General features: G+C 38.4%; 1 protein-coding gene and 1 long non-coding RNA gene across 2 annotated transcripts; one reads left to right on the forward strand and one right to left on the reverse strand.

The window, feature by feature from the left end:
- The first annotated feature begins 91 nt into the window (after positions 1-91).
- Positions 92-12,593, forward strand: LOC134677201 (uncharacterized). Its single transcript, XM_063535650.1, has 9 exons — positions 92-415; positions 672-907; positions 2,037-2,221; positions 3,241-3,386; positions 5,057-5,193; positions 6,879-6,966; positions 8,493-8,651; positions 9,905-9,957; positions 12,245-12,593. The coding sequence occupies exons 1-9, from the start codon at positions 200-202 to the stop codon at positions 12,381-12,383; spliced, it is 1,359 nt and encodes a 452-aa protein (XP_063391720.1). The 5' UTR covers positions 92-199; the 3' UTR covers positions 12,384-12,593.
- Positions 12,594-14,503: 1,910 nt separating this feature from the next.
- Positions 14,504-15,950, reverse strand: LOC134676967 (uncharacterized). The gene is made up of 2 exons (XR_010099978.1): positions 15,544-15,950; positions 14,504-15,331 (listed from the first exon to the last, which is right to left on the reverse strand). It is a non-coding gene; the product is annotated as an uncharacterized LOC134676967 (long non-coding RNA).
- Positions 15,951-20,937: the final 4,987 nt, after the last annotated feature.

The raw sequence follows: 20,937 nt of genomic DNA on the forward strand, positions 1-20,937 counted from the left end.
ATAATGGAATAACAAAACGCAGTTAAAGCTGTTCTGAACATGGTTTTTACTGCCTAATTTATAATTATTTCACATGGCAACATCCTTTTGATGCTACAAATGTCAATTTGTGTTTTTACAATATGTACACAAATTATTTCTGGAATTATCGTTTAATTCTAAATTAAAGTGGTACAATTAAATAACAAATTCATAAATAATGTCTTTCGACGTCAATTGGGACGTCGAAAGTCAGAGAGAAGACCACGAATGCGAAGAACATTGGCAGTTAAGAAAGGCGTTCATAGAACGATGGAAGAACGAATATCCTAAAGACAGGCTGGTTTGCCTAGCTAGGGTCTTCGCTAACATGGAGTTCATGGGTTGCCGGTACCCCACAGATGTTATGCAAGAAGTTGCAAGGCTCTCTCAAGAAGTAAGCTCATTTTTCCTTCTTTGACGTTGATGTTTGTCTAACTACAGCATCATTTGTATTGGTTTTAGTGAAAGGCACAATACAATTAATACAATTTTCTGCATTGTACTCAACTTTCCGTTTGTCCCATGAGGCTTGTTTATATTAAATTCATCTTCTGTTTTAGGTTAATTATTTCTTTGCCCCTTAAAAATGTGACTTTAACTGTAATTATATTTTATGACTTAGTGGTAACTAAAACGTAATTAATTCATAGGTAGCAAGCACCTACAGAAAGTCCAAGAAAGGCAAACTCCAAAGGACGTTTGTATCAGCCTCCGACGCTGCCGAGGACCGAGCGAGAGGTGTCAAGCGCGAAGGCGGGATTATCAAAGACGGCCCGGCACCGAAGTCTTCTAAAATCCAGTTTGTGAAACAGGGCCAGGGCGGCAATGAAGAGGAGAGTGAGGATAAGGATGTGGATAGTAGAATAAGGAATTTGATTAGTTCAAGGTAAATCAATGTAGGGTCATTGCGTCAGTTTACCATCCAGTGCCTGTTTCCGTCCACTTGACCCATTACCATTACCTTGTCCATTTTATTATTAGAATTTTCATATGAGAGAGACAATTTTTATACCTTTTGTATAAAAATCAAAGCAGCACCATCTTAGGGGCTATTCATAAATTACGTCATTTCAAAATAGGGGAGGCGGTCTGGACATCGGATGACGGTAGCATGAAGTAGGAGGAAATGGGGTCATTTGAAGCATGATTTTTGGATGATTATAGGGTGGGGGTCAAAAATAGCCAAAAATCGATGACGTAATTTATGGACAGCCCCTTAAATTATCAGCGTTGCTGCTATAACAACAAATACTAAAAAGTATGAAATCCTCGGTGGGCGAGTCAGACTTGCACTTGTCTGGATTTTTATTTACTTATTTATTATAATTCTTTTATGAAAAGTGCCACCTGTCTCCTGCCATGTCTAGTCTATGGTTCACAAACATGGGTATACACCAACAAAGTGAAGGAAAAAATAAGAACTACGCAGAGAGCTATGGAGAGAAGTATGATGGGGCTGCGGAAAATATACAAAATACGACACACAAGAATCAGAGAAAAAACCAAGGTAACCGACGCTCTTACCCATGCTCTCAAGCTTAAGTGGAACTGGGCTGGCCATGTAGCTCGCATGACAGACAAAAGGTGGACCATACAAACCACAAAATGGAAGGGACCACACGGAAAACGCCCCCCCGGCAGGCCGAAGAAACGCTGGTCCGAAGACATTACCCAAATAGCCGGAAAACACTGGATGGAGACAGAAGACAGAGAAAGTTGGAAAAAACTGGAGGAGGCCTTCACCCAGAGAGGGATCCATATAAACAAATTAAAAAAAATAATAATAAAAAAATATAATAATAAATAAATAAATTAAAAAATAATAAATAAATAAATTAAAAAGAAAAATAATAATAATAATATAAAAAAAAAAATCTAGTTCTAAAAATACAAAGCCATACTAAAAAGAATATGGAATATATAAGGCTATAATATATAATATATAATATATATTTATTATAATTCTATAACAATCAAAAACATCTTTAAACATGCTAATTGTTTGTTCATGCCAGCATATCAAGCAAACCGACCGAGGAGGCCCGTAAGCCCCTCGGGGACCTCAACGAGTACCTGAGGGACCTAGGCAGCGTGCGGTGCCTGGACGCCCGGGCGTTCGACGAGAGCATGTTCTTCAGCAGCTTCGGGCAGCTGGTGCTGCTCGTCAGGCCCTGGGCCGGGAAGTGGTGGAATATACAGAGTGAGTAGAGCATATCTAATACCTGGGCATTTCTATTTAAAGTGGTACCAAAAAATTTTGTGTTAGAATTGGGATTATTATATTATTTCTAGTCAGAATTATGAGTTTTTTCCATATTTACTGAGAAAAAAAGTGTCCCCAAAATTTTTGGTCCGCACCAATACGGTTTTCAATACAAACTCTATGATTGAAACAAAACGGACAACAAATATTAATTTTGGGGACACTTTTTCTCGTATTAGGATCCAAAGAGCTCGTAATTCTGAGTGTAAATAATATAAAATTCCAAAATCTAAAATGCATGTTGAGGGTACAACTTTAAATAGAAATGCCCACCTTTAACCGAGCAATACTTGTTTATTTATATATATATTTCGGGGATCTCGGAAACGGCTGTAACAATTTCGATGAAATTTGCTATATGGAGGTTTTCGGGGGCGATAAATCGATCTAGCTAGGCCTTATCTCTGGGCCTTATCTCTCGCGATCCTCAGCATTGAGGGAACGAGGAAGAAGAAGAAGAATCTCCGGGAAAACGCGCATTTTTGAGTTTTTATATGTTTTCCGAGCAAAGCTTGGATCCCCCAGATATTTAACCCTTTATAAGGCACAAGGGTGTCAGGAATTATGCAAAACTGAACCCTATCACTTTGGAATAAAGTTCAAAATCAGGTAGGAAAAATATTCTCTCTGCCTTATTTATAAAAGCTATGAATATTTGTTAAAAATTTGTCCTGTTGCTAAGGATGGTATTCCACGCATCCAATTTATCTGTGTGCAATACACATTGGAAAAAAAATTGCATACATGGAATATATATATAGTCCTCCTCATCGTTTTCGATGACGGCGACCCTAAACAAATATCATGGACGTTGTCTGGCGTGAGCTCTTATGTGGCTGGCCAGGCCGAACTTGGTCTTAAAAATTCTATTGCACGTGTGACAATAAAGTTGGCCAGCTTCGTTGGAGCTTGAGGAGCATACATGGAATACCAATCTATTGACCAATCTATTCCAGCAAGTTGTCAAGTATGCAACATACCGTTCAGCTCAACGTTTGAAGACGGCGCCATGTCCATGCTGGTCAACGGGCTGGTGGTGGCGCGCGCCTCCGGGGCTTCCAAAGCGGACGCCAAGTGCAACGTCGAGGTTATGGCTTGGAATGTAAGATTTTTAATTTTTTTTACATTTATTTCATTATTATGATGTCAAAGTTTAAATACAATACAATACAAATAATTAATTATAACGTAAGAATTTATTTCCTCTTATAGCAAGTGAAGAGTTTTTAGGGTTCCGTACCCAAATGGTAAAAACGGGACCCTATTACTAAGACTCCACTGTCCGTCTGTCTGTCACCAGGCTGTATCTCATGAACCGTGATAGCTAGACAGTTGAAATGTTCACAGATGATGTATTTCTGTTGCCGCTATAACAACAAATACTAAAAACAGAATATAATGAATACAGCAATGTCCTTATTTTGAAATTATAAGTATTTATTATTATTTATTATGTAAGTAATTCTAACTCTATTTGTGACGTTCCACGGCAAAAGGTACCTTATGACGGCTGGCGCTCTTACGTCGCATAGCGCCGCAATAATATTGGAGCGGCGTTAATAATAGCGTAAGCGCCAACCGCCATAAGGTACCTTTACCCGTGGGACGCACCTCTTTATTGCACCACAAAGAAAAATAAAATAACAGATTTACAGTGTAAATAATGGTAGCAACAGGCGGTCTTATCGCTGTAAGCGATCTCTTCCAGACAACCTTGGGGTAGCAGGATATAAAGAATAGAAAACTTTTAAAAACAGGTAGTGCACGAAATAAATTACAGGAATAAGAAGATTACACATTCGGTCATATACAATTATATAAATATGTACCAATAGGTACAAACAAATAGTTTAATATATATAACATACATATACATATATATAAACACATACAAAAATACAAACACAAAATATATATATAATATAATATATACACAGGGGCACATTAAGGAAGAGATAAGTAATGATTCTTTAGAAGGTTTTTAAAGCTTTGGAGAGTTTTAGCACACCTAATGTCTAACGGCAGACTGTTCCACAGACGAACAGCTCGAAACGTAAAGGAGTCATTATAAAATTTCGTAGAAGAAGGAGGGGGAACAAGTTGATATTTCCGTGAAGGCCTGTCGGAGGAGAGATAACTAAAACGTTCTTTAAGGTATGAAGGAGTAGCGGGGTTGAAAAGAATGCTATAGAGAAGAGCTAAGATATGAGAATTACGTCGAAGACGTATAGGGAGCCACTTGAGCTGGGCACGAAAGTTGGAAATATGGTCAAATTTACGCAGGCCAAATATAAATCTGATACAAAGATTTTGAAGGCGTTCAAGTTTACTAAGCTGGTCTTCAGTAAGATCCAGATAACAGGTGTCGGCATAATCTAATATAGGCATAAGAAGCGATTGTGATAGCGCAATTTTCGTGGCGAAAGGCAAGAAATTACGTAGTCGGCGAAGAGCACCCATTGATGCAAACATCCTCCTGCTTACCTCGCTAATCTGAGGGATCCAAGATAAAGTGCAGTCTATTATGATCCCGAGATTTTTTACCTGTTTAGCGAATGGAATGTGGACACCATCAAACGTAATGGAAGGTAGCACAGAAACATCAATCCTAGGAATAAGTTTAGAGTTACCTACAATTATCGTTTGGGTTTTGGTTGGGTTGACTAAAAGTCCGTAACGCCTGCTCCAATCCGAGATGTTACCCAATTGTGGTAATTAACAATTCTTATTCTAAAATGTCATGATATTTATGTATTTTATTGATTATTACAGATACTACGCGAGGAAGTGATAACAGTGGTAGTGAAGGAGCAATTCAGAGCAGACGGTGGCGCCATCTCCGTCAGCGAGGTGGCGGGGCGCCGCGACGAGGAGTTCGGAGCGCCCGTGGAGAACAGCGTCGCCACCAAGTAACTACATTTGTTTCTGCTACCCCCTTTTTACCTTCGACCACAGACAAAACATCCTACAGACTGAGCATAGTCGCGCTACCCCCTCTGCCACACAATACGGTAATTTTACTCCATGTTCGAGTCGAAAGTGTCTTTGTGTGACGTCCGTGTTTTTGAACGGACCAATCACGGCACGGGACTTCGCTCACCTCGTCCCGCGCACCCCCGCATTTTTGGCATCATCGGTTGCGTGAAATAATTGCTCTAAACTCGATCTAGACGATTCCTAGTCTATGCCTTCGACATGCTCTACAACTTTTTAAATACCTGTCAAAAGACTAATCGACTTCACTGGTGACCGAAGAGCTGGCAGCTTTCTCGCTCAACGTATTAGCATCGCAATACAGCGGGGAAATGCTGCCAGCGTCCTCGGCACCATGCCAAAAGGGCCCAATTTCTTAGATGTATCTTATTTTTATTCAGTATTTTAATTAAGTTTTATTTTATAAATAAGTTAGTTTAGTTTTCTTTGTATCAATCTAAAATATAAAATCTTGGAGGATATAACCAAACGGAGTAGCCATTAACAGGCGTTCCCCTCTGTCGAAACTCTATGCCATACACATTGTATGGACTGACGTTTATCTGACATGGCTATTTTTACGTTACGTATACATTTGACGTGCCCCTCCCCCGAAAAAAGAAGGAAGAGATGATGAGGTTCTTATTTTTATCTGAGGAGTCACGATAATCTTTTTTAGGGTTCCGTACCTCAAAAGGAAAAACGGAACCCTTAAAGGATCACTCGTGCGTCTGTCGGTCTGTCCGTCTGTCACAGCCTATTTTCTCGGAAACTACTGGACCAATTAAGTTGAAATTTGGTACACATATGTAAATTAGTGACCCAAAGATGGACATGTTTTTTTTATAATTTTAAAATATATAGGTTCGAAGTTATTTATGGAAATAGCCAAAACATGACCATTCCCCCCCCCCCTTTATCTCCGAAACTACTGGGTCTAAAATGTTGAAAAAAATACTCAAAATAGTTCTTTACCTATAGATGACAGGAAAACTTATTAGAAATGTGCAGTCAAGCGTGAGTCGGACTTATGTACGGAACCCTAGAAACGCGAGTCCGACTCGCACTTGGCCGGTTGTTTTGTGTTATTTCTACTTAGAATCACGAACGCTTTTGATCTTAAGGCACTTGTCCCACCAAGAGCGAGTAAGCGATTAACTATCGGCGATTTTCTCGCCCAAGAAACGAACAAAAGATTAGGATCCTGTGTTAGTAAAAGAGACATTTATATTAATAGTTTATCGCTGGCTATTCACACTGCCGGCGAGAACACTCGCTCTACTAGTTTGTCGCCGCGATAAGATAAAACTAGCTCAGCGATACTCGCTCGGCGATGCTCGCTTCGCAGTTTGAACAAGTCTGCGACGTCTGCGTGTTCGGCTACGCTGCACCGCCCGAGCGAGTGACGCGAGTAATAGCCCGTCGCACTCGAACACTCAACTATAGCCGAGCGACAAAACTATTGGAGCTAACACTCGTTTCTCGCCGCTCGCCGACTCGTTTCTAGTTTATCGTTCTACTCGCTTATCGCTCATCGTCGGCGGTGGGACAAGTGCTTAGGAGATTAAAAGTGTCCCAAAATTGGCAATCTGATTGTATTGTTGTTGTTGTTGTGGTGCAGGATGATGAAGCTGATGGGCTGGGCGGGCGGCGGGCTGGGCGCGGCCGCGCAGGGCATCGAGGAGCCCATCAAGCCACATCTACAAATGGTGAGACACACTAGTTTTTGTCCTCTAGGGCTATGATAAAAGTACACACAATTTTTCAAATACAGGGTCATTTTTAGGGTTCCGTACCCAAAGGGTAAAACGGGACCCTATTACTAAGACTTCGCTGTCCGTCCGTCCGTCCGTCTGTCTGTCACCAGGCTGTATCTCATGAACCGTGATAGATAGACAGTTGAAATTTTCACAGATGATGTATTTCTGTTGCCGCTATAACAACAAATACTAAAAACAGAATAAAATAAAGATTTAAGTGGGGCTCCCATACAACAAACGTGATTTATCACCAAAGTTAAGCAACGTCGGGCGTGGTCAGTACTTGGATGGGTGACCGTTTTTTTTTTGCATATTTTCCCGTTTTTTTTTGCATTATGGTACGGAACCCTACGTGCGCGAGTCCGACTCGCACTTGCCCGGTTTTTGTACTCTAGGCCGCAGCGGTCGGCAACCAGCGGCCCACGGGCCGCATGCGGCCCGCGAACCTCTCACTTGCGACCCGTGAGCCTCCCTGGCTATTTTGTATGTAATATTGACAAATGACAATGTTTGATAAAGTCATATGCGGCCCGCGTCCACTTCGTTAACTACCATGTGGCCCTTGGCTGCTAAAAGGTTGCCGACCGCTGCTCTAGGGCTATGATAAAAGTACACACAATTTTTCAAATACAGGGTCATTTTTGAACATCTAGCCATATTGTGCGACGTGATTAGGTAGGCCATACTGAACAACTTTTTCTATGGGACCAACTCCAAACTCACAAAAATTTTTTGCCCGTTTCATACATTTTGGTCGAGTGGATGTCGACGTTTTCTATGGGAAGGCCAAATTTTTTTTGGGATCTCGGGGATGGTCCCATAAAAAAAGTTATTCAGTATGAACTACCTAATCACCTCGCACAATATAGCTAACGGTCCAAAAATGACCCTGCATAACCTTTTAACAAAAATAAAGTATTGACATAACAGTATGAAAGTTTTGAAAGATAATGCACGAGTTACTATAGAAACATAAGAAAAACTTGTAACCACCATCAATCCTCGCGTTGTCCCGGCATTTTGCCACAGCTCACGGGAGCCTGGGGTCCGCTTTACAACTAATCCCAAGAATAGTAGGCACTAGTTTTTACGAAAGCGACTGCCATCTGACCTTTCAACCCAGAGGGGATTCTAGGCATTATTCGGGTTAATCCGGTTTCCTCACGATGTTTCCCTTTACCGAAAAACGACTGATAATCAAATGATATTTCGTACATAAGTTCCGAAAAACTCTTTGGTACGAGCCGGGGTGTGAACCTGCGACTTTCGGATTGAAAGTCGCACGCTCTTACCGCTAGGCCACCAGCGCTTCAAGAAAAACCTGTAACTAAAATAGTATTTTATACAATCGTGAGCTCTCTATTATAGCTTTTCAGTCGAGTACCGTATAAGGCTACGAAACTTGCTGAGTGACCTAAGTAAAGTACGAGACGCCTTTCACTCAGCAATTAGAATTGAATACACTTGTTGTCCAGGTGAACCGCCAAGGCCTCGGCAGCACCTGCTCGGACGCCCAGAGCCTCCGTCGAGCGGCCTTCACCCTCATGAGGCGGTACCTAGCCTCAGACTGTCTCGACGTGGACCTTATATTCAGTAAAGACTTCTCTAAGGAAGAGCGGGCTTCCTTACATCAGGTAAACTTTGTCACACGTCAGGTGAACCTTGTCAACAGGCGACACTTAGCTTCAGACTATCTGAACGTGGACCTTATCTTCAGCAGGGATTTCTCTAAGAAAGAGCGGTCTATCTTACATCAGGTAAACTATGTCACACGTCAGGTAAATCTTGTCAACAGGCGACACTTAGCTTCAGACTGCCTCGACGTGGACCCTATATTCAGTAAAGACTTCTCTAAGGAAGAACGGTCTATCTTACATCAGGTAAACTTTGTCATACACCAGGTAAACATTGTCAACAGGCGATACTTAGCTTCAGACTATCTGGACGTGGACCTTATCTTCAGCAGGGATTTCTCTAAGAAAGAGCGGTCTATCTTACATCAGGTAAACTATGTCACACGTCAGGTAAACCTTGTCAACAGGTGGTACTTAGCTTCAGGCTGTCTAGACATGAACCTTATATTCAGTAAAGACTTCTCTAAGGAAGAACGGTCTATCGTACATCAGGTAAACTTTGTCATACATCAGGTAAACCTTGTCAACAGGCGATACTTAGCTTCAGACTGCCTCGACGTGGACCTTATCTTCAGTAAATACTTCTCTAAGGAAGAACGGTCTATCTTACATCAGGTAAACTTTGTCACACGTCAGGTAAACCTTGTCAACAGGCGACACTTAGCTTCAGACTGCCTCGACGTGGACCTTATCTTCAGTAAAGACTTCTCTAAGGAAGAGCGGTCTATCTTACATCAGGTAAACTTTGTCACACGTCAGGTAAACCTTGTCAACAGGCGACACTTAGCTTCAGACTGTCTCGACGTGGACCTTATCTTCAGTAAAGACTTCTCTAAGGAAGAGCGAGCTTCCTATCATCAGGTAAACTTTGTCACACGTCAGGTAAACCTTGTCAACAGGCGACACTTAGCTTCAGACTGCCTCGTCGTGGACCTTATCTTCAGTAAAGACTTCTCTAAGGAAGAGCGGTCTATCTTACATCAGGTAAACTTTGTCACACGTCAGGTAAACCTTGTCAACAGGCGACACTTAGCTTCAGACTGTCTCGACGTGGACCTTATCTTCAGTAAAGACTTCTCTAAGGAAGAGCGAGCTTCCTATCATCAGGTAAACTTTGTCACGCGTCAGGTAAACCTTGGCATGAAGCGGTACTTTTTTTTAAAACAAGTCCTTTATATAATAATCGAACCTACAGCATGGTCAACCATTTTAGATGTATTTGATTGTACTCATTCTTTTCTATGTGTGTGTAGGTCGCGCAGAAGGTCGGCTTGGCCAGCAGGAGCTACGGGGCTGGAGAAGAAAGGTAAAATGGCACCTAACTATACTTCTTTTTTTAGCATTAGAAATTAGGTAAACAATCTTGATGTGTCTTTTAATTGAAAAACACATTTTAAAAATAAGTTACGGCAAATATGTAACAATTATGAATCTAATACGATCATTTATATTCTTCTGCTTTCATAAGTAATAGTTTTTGATTTTTAAAAAGCGTTTTTCAATTAAAAGACATGCCAAGATCGCTTACCTTCTTTCAAGTTCTTTCTAATGCTAAAAAAAACGAACTATATAGTTCGTTTTTAGGGTTCCGTACCCAAAGGGTAAAACGGGACCCTATTACTAAGACTTCGCTGTCCGTCCGTCCGTCCGTCCGTCCGTCCGTCTGTCACCAGGCTGTATCTCACGAACCGTGATAGCTAGACAGGTGAAATTTTTACAGATGATGTATTTCTGTTGCCGCTATAACAACAAATACTAAAAACAGAATAAAATAAAGATTTAAATGGGGCTCCCATACAACAAACGTGATTTTTGACCAAAGTTAAGCAACGTCGGGAGTGGTCAGTACTTGGATGGGTGACCGTTTTTTTTGCTTTTTTTTTCGTTTTTTTTTGCATTATGGTACGGAACCCTTCGTGCGCGAGTCCGACTCGCACTTGCCCGGTTTTTTTAGCATTCATCATCATCATTCATCATTTCAGCCTATATACGTCCCACTGCTGAGCACAGGCCTCCTCCCATGCGCGAGAGGGCTTGGGCTATAGTCCCCACGATAGCCCAATGCGGATTGGGGACTTCACATACACCTTTGAAGTTCCTTCGCAGATGTATGCAGGTTTCCTCACGATGTTTTCCTTCACCGAAAAGCTAGTGGTAAATATCAAATGATATTTCGTACATAAGTTCCGAAAAACTCATTGGTACGAGCCAGGATTTGAACCCGCGACCTCCGGATTGAAAGTCCGACGTCATATCCACTCGGCCACCACTGCTTCTTAAAAAACACATTTTAAAAATAAGTTACGTCAAATATGTAACTATGGCTGAGATACGCGTCATACTCGTGAACGGGTGCTGTTTGTGGAGACTGGTCTGTTAAGCTAACACGAGCTATTATACTTAGTAACTTTTATTAATTAATTACAGTGAGACGCCTCATTCTGTTCTCGTATGTTTCTTTTCTTTTAATGAATGTATTAATTATACAGGATATTGACTCTTGGAGACCCTATACATCTCTAAGGATAACTTGATAAACTATATAATCTTATAGTTCTGACACCTACTTAGAGACATTTACACCTCTAAATATTATAGATTTTTTTTTGTGTGTTTTTTTTATCTGTATTTTGTATGTAATTCGACATTAAGAGACCATATACATCTCTTAGTAATTGTAATACGTTAGATTGAATTGTTAGTTTTATTTTATAAAATTGTTGATGTTATTATTTTTGCTTTTATGTAAATTCAATGTTGACGTGTAAAAGTGCCCTTGTGGCCTATTTGCTGAATAAATGTTGATTGATTGATTGATTGATTGATATGATTCTAACACGATAATTTATATTCTTCTGCTTTCATAAGTAATACTACTACCCTTTTGTACTATAAGATTTTTCTTTTGTGCAATAAAGATTAAATAAATAAATAATAGTTATTGATTTTTAAAAAGCGTTTTTCAATTAAAACACATTTCAATATCGCTTACCTTCTTTCGAGTTCTTTCTAATGCTAAAAATACGAAGTATAGATATGAAATAGTGAAGATATGTGACGATCCATGGCAAAAGGTACCATTGCCCCGGCTGAATATTGGAGCGGCGTTAATAATAGCGTAAACGCCAGCCGCCATAAGGTACCTTTTGCCGTAGAACGTCACATATCTTTACTATTCCATATCTAGTGAATCTCTAATTCACTTCCCGAATTGCGCCGACAGAAATCAAATCCCTTGTAGACCACAAAAGCAGACCTAACCCAGTTTTAGGGCTCCGTACCCAAAGGGTAAAAACGGGACCCTTTACTGAGACCCAACTGTCCATCTGTATGTCTGTCACCAGGCTGTATCCCATGAACCGTGATAGTTGAAACCTAGACAGTTGAAATTTTCACAGATGATGTATTTCTGTTGCCGAACCCCACTTAAATATTTAATTAACCTGTTTTTAGGGTTCCGTACCCAGAAGGTAAAAACGGGACGCTATTACTAAGACTCCGCCATCTGTCTGTCTGTCACCAGGCTGTATCTCATGACCCGTGATAGCTAGACAGTTATACATACTGTGCCTTAAACTGTTTCTTCTTTTCAGATTCCTAGTGGTAAAGAAGAAGCTGGACCCCTTCTCGCTCGCACGCGCCGTGTTAGAGAAGGGCGGCAACACCCCCAAATACCAGGTTTTCATACCGTGCGGCGCCAGTAAAAGAACTCAAAGAAATGGAAGATATTAATACATTTTTACCGGGCAAAGTTACAATTTTAGGGCAAAGTTAAAAAAATTAGGGCAAAGTTGTAATAATGTGTTTTAAGGATTCGATATCTCAACCTCAACAAGACAATGTATTCTTCGATTTCCGCAATAAGTATTTTTTTCAAGCTATATTAAATAAACTACAAAGAAAAATTTTTCACCTCAGCAGCTCGAACAAGGGTACTTTGCTTCTTAAAAACAGTGAGCAAAATGCGATTTTGCTCACTGAGTCATTTTGTCTCACTCTGTGAGCAAAATCGCATTTTGCTCACTTAGTGAGACAAAAGGAGTGAGCAAAATGTCATGCAAGTGACCTTTATAGTCAAATGTCATTTCAACATGCGGGGTCTAATACAAGTTCGATATACTTGGGTTCTATTATCTCTGTCCCTCTAGGTATTTTCTCACTGCTTAGGGTGAAAAATTTTGTGTACTACACGAGATCAAAGTTATTTACATCTCGTGCGCTTTTGAATCCCTTACTACGCTCAAGATTCGAAATTAGATTCACTCGCTACGCTCGTGAATCTATTATAGAATCTTTCGCTTGCACGGGACTCAAAATAAACACTGGAAGAAATATCAAACTTTGATCTCTTGTTGTACAAATAACTATTGTGACATTTTTTTTTCATTTATTTAGAACACAATCAGTCATAATAAACATATTACATATGTTGTACACAGTGTACAGAAACGGAGAGGTGATACAAACAGACCTGGAGGTTCATTAAACACAATATTAAAAAATAAAAAGGTAGTGACATACGGATACCTAAGATAAAATTTTAAGGCTCCCATTTTTGCTATTTTGGCTTACGGAAGCCTAAAAATGTACGGAATGGTATTTGTAATTATACTAAACGGGACCTTATCGTGCTAATATTATGTATTCACGTAGCCGTTTCGAACGCGAGTCTTCAAACTGTTTTATTAATGTGTTGTAAAAAAAAAAAGATGATATCACAACTTTTGTATTTCTCTGCTCCTGATTCCTTTGGCGATGTTAAATAATCCTTTAAAATGTGTAATAGGTTAATATTATTAGTTTGACAAGTGAAAGTGACATAGATTTCGAATAAATAAAGTACATATTTTTATTGAATTTTCGTGTTTGATTTGAACTATTTAATTTAAGCTGAACACAAAATCAATTACTAGAGTCAGACCAAGAATAGTCTGCAGCGGATTTGATAGCCCACACAGTGAAAGTGTTCCAAATTCAAATTCCAAATTATTTATTTGTTAAACATAGGTATGTACAACAGTAGGTCTTACATGTATAATATAGTAACACTATGTTTCGCCACATGGCACACAAATAGCTACAGAGCACATGTAGCATGCAGTTGTAAACTAAATCTTAAAACATATATATATATATATATATATATATATATAACAGATACAAATTAAAAGGTAATAAAGTTTCCTGAGTCTGACAAATAATCTTGAATAGAATAGTATGCTTTAGTTATTAGGAAATCATACAAGCTTTTTTTAAATTTATTTAAATCATTAATTTTTAAAATCTGTGTTGGTAGCTTATTATAAATTTTTGGTGCCATTCCAAAAAAGCTTTTTGCTAGTAACGCTGTTTTACATGATCTAGATTGTATTCTATGTTGTTGGCGACAACTATTGAAATAGGAGAATTGGTGAGGGTTATACTTAACATATAATACGACTTCATATATATAAAGACAGGGAAGCGTGAGAATATTTAGCTTAATAAAGTAGGGTTTACATGATTCTATGAAATGTAAACCGCATACTGATCGTAAGCACTTTTTTTGAGCTCTGAACACTAGTTCTCTATCAGTACAGTTACCCCAAAATATAACCCCGTATCTCAAAGTTGATGTAACGTGAGCGTGATAAGAGATTAAAACAGTCGACTGGTTTGCTACTTTTCGCAAATTGCGTAAGGCATATGAATATTTGTTTAGTTTTTTACAAACGTTGTTATTTTAAACGTCAAACTTCTATGAAATTATGACGTATAAATGATACTTGCACTGCGTGGGCTATCAAATCCGCTGCAGACTTTCTTTGGTCCGACTCTATTTTCGAGGATTTGTGATTAGAAAAAAAAAACTGTTTAAACACGTATTCTTTTATTAAAACGTTAACAGATACATACTCTTAGATTCAAGATTTCTAATAAGTATACAGTCCAGCATATCAAAAAAATACAACTTTCATTTTGTTACAACTTTGCCGGGATCATTCAGATGGGCAAAGTTGTAAAACAAAGTATCTCATGACAGTTTATATGGATTCTAAACACTTGCATTATTTTGCATTTTATAAATGTACAGTCAAGGTTATTTAATCATGAGGAACAAGAAATGTATTCACATCATTGTTAATGAGATTATAACTGTTAATTTTTTAACCCTTTACCAGTCTAAGGGATATATATTTCCCACATACGGCTCTTTCTATTTTCGATAATAAGACTGATATTCGATTGTCATTTCTGAAATGTCAGCCTGGTAACGGGTTAATTTCCTTGAAGGCGCCTTTTGGTTACATTTGACAAACTGTGGGATTCTTATAAAACAAAACTACAGACATGTAACTTGTGGTAGCTATCCGGCCATTTCGTAAAATAGGCGCAGGAATAAACCACAAAAGTTCACACATAATACAGTTGTATTGTATACTATTTCTCCATCGTATTTTCTCGAAAACGTTCGCATTTATCATGTCTTCAGTCAACCTCAGTACTTTTTGTACCGAGGCTTACTGAAATAGCAAGACACGTTCGTACCTTTCCGTGAAACTACGATGGAAAATAATTATGCACTACATCTGTAAGAACACAGAGTGGTAACTGAGAATAAATACACAAATTATATTAAATATATTTTGACATGTCCACTGTATAGATACTAGGAATTACAGTTTAAATGCCTATAAGAACTATAAGGATCTCATAATAATATACATACATACATACATACATACATCACTGGCTCAGTGACCCAAAGAGGATCTTGGCCTCTGACACAAGAGAGCGCCATTCTGCCCTATTTTGCGCCACTTCACGCCAGTTGGGTATTCCGAGGGCAGACAGGTCTTTTTGGGCTTCGTCACTCCAGCGGTATCTGGGACGCCCAGACGGACGGACGGACGTTTCGGACGTTCATAATAATATAATATTTACATAACTCAATGCGTCCTAATCGTACTTACATATACTCTGCCCTTATAAGCCAAGTAGCGGAATCTCAAATAGAGTTAGACCAAGAAAAGTCCGCAGCGATTTTGATAGCCCACGCAGTGCAAGTGTTATTTATACGTCATCATTTTATAGAAGTTTGACGTTTAAAATAACACTTGCATTGCGTGGGCTATCAAAATCGCTGCAGACTTCTTGGTCTAACTCTAAAAATAATTGAATACTTTAAATGATTTATTATAAAATATTTTTTTTTTGAGATACCACTATTAAGCTTATGAGGGTAGTACAGTCAAGGAATTTAAATTCCGACCCATTTCGTACTTTGTCACAGTGACAATCAATATGAAAGCCGCTAGAGACCTCATACGGTTGTCACTGTGACAAAGTACGAAATGGGTCGGAATTTAAATTCCTTGACTGTACAAACAGCCACACTCTTAATCATCGGTGGACCTTATGCCTTTTGTAATAAGGTTTACGAACTGTCAGTTAACAGTGTGGGCGATGATACTGGTGCGAACGGGTTATTCCCACTAGTTACCACCAACTTTTTACCAGTGGTAACTACTGGGATTTTTTCCCCCACCTTTTACCACTGGTAACAACTGGGAAAAAATTTCCACTAGTTACCACCAACTCGGCTTGTAAAAGGTCCCATTTTTTTCCCAGTAGTTACCACCAAAATATTGTTAGAATTCGAACGAAATGGACTGAGTGATGTCAATATGAGATCAAATAATATAGTTCGAATAGGTTTCCTAGGGCGCATCAGGTATACTAGAGCGTCTTGCGTCGGGCAGAAGACAGTAATTACACATATTTATCATACAATAAAATTACAGTATTTTGCTTTTCTTGTTCTCAATACGAGCCGCATGCGGCCCGCGAGCCGCAGGTTGCCGACCGCTGGTCTAAATTATCAGCCAAGAAAGAAAACACTGTAATTGTTACCACTTCCCCCCCATAACTATGTACACACATACGTAAGCGAACTGTACAAACGACGCTCCGTACATCTGACGGTACAGTCAGCAGCAAAATTTGCTAAGCGGACTAGGCGTTCAAAATTAACTGAACACAACTGTTTGCCTTATACCCACTAGTTACCACCACCAAGTTGTTACCAGTGGCAAAAACTGTGATTTTTACCAGTGGGAATAACTTAAAAAAACCCTTCTTAGTTACCATCCACCTAGTTAAAGAAAAATAGTTTGAGTTGGACTAAGAAAAGTCTGCAACGATTTTGATAGCATACGCAGTGCAGGTGTTATTTATACGTCATAATTTCATAGAAGTTTGACGTTTAAAATAACACTTGCACTGACTCTCTTGGTCTAACTCTATCACCAAAGCGAGATGATCAAAAATACTGGGAATGATTTTTCCCAGTTGTTACCACTGGTAACAACTTGATGGTAACTTAGTGGGAATAAATAACCCACTTTGTTTAGTGTACATCATTTTGGACACCTCACCCGTTCAGGGAGTTCTGCGGCTGACTGTACATGGTTACATAATAAATACATACAACTATACATCCTTACAAGTAGTTTAGTTACTTATACTAGGTTTTAAATAAACTGGACATTATAAAAATATACAGGTATAAGCATAGACAAGTAGTTTCTATCTCTATCGCACGCGTATAAAAATATTGTTGTCCTGCTCGCACAGTGGCATTGACCGCAGCCATCAAGAGCGGGACAGCAATATAATTACGCGCGTGCGATAGAGATAGTAACAGGCAGGTCAATGTACGAAATTTTTCATGCTTAGCGTCCGTCTAAGCTAACTATGCACCGATTTAGGAGGGACGAAAGTGTGGATGTACCATTGTTCAAAGGAATTTATAGCGGTTTCACACTCTGTCGCTCGCCCAGTAAGTGCAGAGTAAGCTTAAGTGCTCCACACACCTTACTTAATTCATTTAACTGAAGACAGGGACGCAGCAATGTGTAGAAGTGAGATGCAGATATCTCTACCGTGTCTAACGTATAGCTGCGTCACTGTCGTCAGTTACTGAATTATTAGTGTGTACAGCCTGGCAAAAAAGACTATAAATTAAAAAGTGGCAACACTGTAGTGTCGTAAACGCTCTTAGAGTCAGATCAAGAATAGTTTGCGGCGGATTTGATAGCCCACGCAGTAAAAGTGTTATTTTAAAGGTCAAACTTCTATGAAATTATGACGTATAAATGACACTTGCACTGCGTGGGCTATCAAATCCGCTGCAGACTTTTTTTGGTCCGACTCTATATGATTTGAAACTTTTGAAAGGGACGACACTACAGTGTTGCCACTTCTTAATTTATACTCTTTTTTGCATGGCTGTAAAGCACTTTAGAGACTACAATGATAAAATATTACGAACATAGGGAATTTGCAGGAAGTTATGTTTTATTTACCCCGAATCCGCTTACCTTACAGAAATGCGTGGAAACTGGAAATATTTTTATGTTTACTATTGGCAGTGAATGGGTTAGAATATAAAAATATTTTCTTGTTGATGAGTGAAAATTACAGTAGAGCGTAGTGAGGTTTTATAATGTCCTATTTAGAGAAATATAGCTCTCTCCTATATATAGTACAAACGTGATTTTAACACTAAATTGACATTGAAATGTCAAATTGACATATCAACCTTTCCAAAACGCATTTCATTTCAACTTTGCCCAAAAGTTTGAAGGTTATTGTGAACAGTCAACTGTAAAAATATGGTTGTAGCCAACTTATTCAAAAATATGTCCCATAGTTCTTAATTCGCTGACATGGGTCTCTATTGTTTCCCAAATAGTTTTAAGCCATAATGTATTGTTTGTCCGACTTTTCGTTAATCATAATTGGTTTTTCTCAGAAACGCGTCACTTTTCAGGACTGCCATAAAACAAACCTAACCTAATCTATCTATAGAATAACCTTACGAAAATCCTGAAAAGTTAACGGTTTTCAATTTTATGACTAACGATAATATGAAAAACAATACATTATGACTTAAAACTTTATGGGAAACAAAGGGACCCCGCTGACATAAGGGCTATGGGTCATATTTTTTAGATGTTTGGTGCATCCATATTTTTACAGTTGACTGTAGAATACAGCAAAATGAGGTAAGCCAAGTGGGCAAAGTTCCAATAGAAAGACAACATTGGACTGGGTAGTGGGTACCTACTTAAACAAACAGGTTATATGTCTTAAGTGTGGCAAGTGTGCTTCAAATAACGTTTGTACGAAGATTCGAGCAGTAATGATTAAAAAGTAACATAAATATAGCTATCTGTACATTTACCCAGAGAGTTATTGAAAAAAAAAGCTAAAGTAATAAAAAAGTGTCGTCTGAGATGATTAGATGGCGTTTATAGAGCTTGCTTTTTTTTTGTTTGTTCATCCGAAAAAATAACGTTACAAACGCCGTCTAGTCTTATCTTCGTGCCACCCACCAAAATATTATATCCAGTAAGGAAGTTAGAATCTTGTTGTATTTTCAATTGGGTTGAATATCATTTATTCGAAAATTTTACGAGACAAATGGAATGATACCTACTATGTTTATAATGGGGTTGGCCGGTGGAAGTTTTTAGCAGATGGCGCCATCATAGCTTGCCCTGTCAATCCCTAAAATTGTCAAATTTTTGCTTTTTTAATAGCCTGGATGCCAGCCCTTTGGGGTCATTAAAAAATTACGTCACACGAATTCAAGGTTTTTTGACCCCTCCCCCCCTCCTTGTCACACTTGGTCACATTTGGAAAACCCCTCCCCCCCTCTGGTGTGACGTCACATTTTTTCAACGAAATGGCCAAATCGAATAAAGTAAGTACCTAAGTATTATTAATATTTTATCAAAATATTTTTGACGATATAAATATTAGTAATTTTATAACCCAAAATTGCTTAGGAAAGAAAATTAAACGAATAAAAACGATTATCGTTTTAAAAACTTGTTATTTAAATGTACAGCGAATAAAATAATTTCAATAAATTTTCGGTTACTGATGAAGTTAAAGTGACGTCACAAAGTTTGTGTCTCCCCCCTCCCCCATGTCACAATATGTCACATTTTCTTGACCCCCTCCCTCCCCCTAAACGTGTGATGTAATTAATGGATGACCCCTTTCAGCCAAATCTCATAGAAAAAGGGGCAAGCTATGATGGCGCCATCTATGCAAACCTTTGACAGTTGCCAACCCCATTAAGGTGCACATTCCATCGTAACTGTGTGTACATCTTAATGTACATTGGGCGATACGATGATTTTTTTTTTACTTTAGCAATTTTAACTATTTACTCTCTGCATTTACCTAACATTACCTACACTTACGTTATAGTAAAAAAGTGTCATAAGTGTCAATTATACGACTCTTAAAAATGTGTTGATATAGATCTGTACGGAAATAGAAGAGTCGTTGAATGTACTGGGCCCCATACATTCTACGACTCTTCTCTTTCCGCACAGACTATATACTATACAGTGTGTAAATCCAACACGAGCGATAAATTAAATCAGATATATAATTTATTCATGTAATTATTAATTAAGAAGTTTTTTAAGTTACATTTAATAATATAATAGAGTGTATACAAACGGTGTGACAAAGTAATTTATGTAGCCACTATAAATTTACTGCCATCTTTTGACAGAACATAAAACTGTTAGAACGTCATTATTAATATTTAACAAGTTAACACATATCAGTGTAATAATAATGATCGAAGTCAAATGGCATTCTAATAGTTTTAATCGTCTGTCGAAAGATGGCAAAAAATGTACTGTAGCTACATAATTCACCATGACAGTAACTCTTTATTTCAAATTCTCTTTGACAATTATGACCCCGTAAGGAATCTTTGAAAATTTACCGAGCACCCGAGCAGTAATGTACTGCAAACATTACGAGATTTACGAGACATAACATTCCGAGATTGGAGCTTTTTATACTGCCAACAATGGCGTTATAGTATGGTAAATATTTTTATTGTATTTCTAAGCAAATATTCGCACGTATTGTATTTACACACTGTATATTAAGTATTTATAAATCAAATAAATAAACAAATATAAGGGGCAAAACGTTTTAATAATCAAAACGATTCCTAATGGATGAATTTCTAGATTCACGTATTTCAAGATTTAATTTTAACCTTAGTGTATGAAAGGATGCCTAGATTTGTATTTAAATTATAGAAATTAGTTAGACCGCGCATTTGCGTGTTAGAATACATGTGTCGCTTAGCTTCAAACTCGGATAAATCCATTCGACCCTCTCAGCAAATATCTACCCCGTTACCTTTTCTTAATACCGAAATCGCATAATCTGACAGATGGATTTACCCGAGTTTGAAGCTAAG

Source organism: Cydia fagiglandana, chromosome 25 (genome assembly GCF_963556715.1).
Source record: "Cydia fagiglandana chromosome 25, ilCydFagi1.1, whole genome shotgun sequence".
Classification (NCBI taxonomy): Eukaryota; Metazoa; Arthropoda; class Insecta; order Lepidoptera; family Tortricidae; genus Cydia; species Cydia fagiglandana.

Excerpts from the sequence above, each read along its gene's own strand:
- LOC134677201 (XM_063535650.1), top strand. The coding sequence starts at position 200 with ATGTCTTTCGACGTCAATTGGGACGTCGAAAGTCAGAGAGAAGACCAC. Across the intron at positions 908-2,036 it reads AGGAATTTGATTAGTTCAAG|CATATCAAGCAAACCGACCG; the intron begins GTAAATCAATGT and ends TGTTCATGCCAG. Across the intron at positions 9,958-12,244 it reads TACGGGGCTGGAGAAGAAAG|ATTCCTAGTGGTAAAGAAGA; the intron begins GTAAAATGGCAC and ends TCTTCTTTTCAG.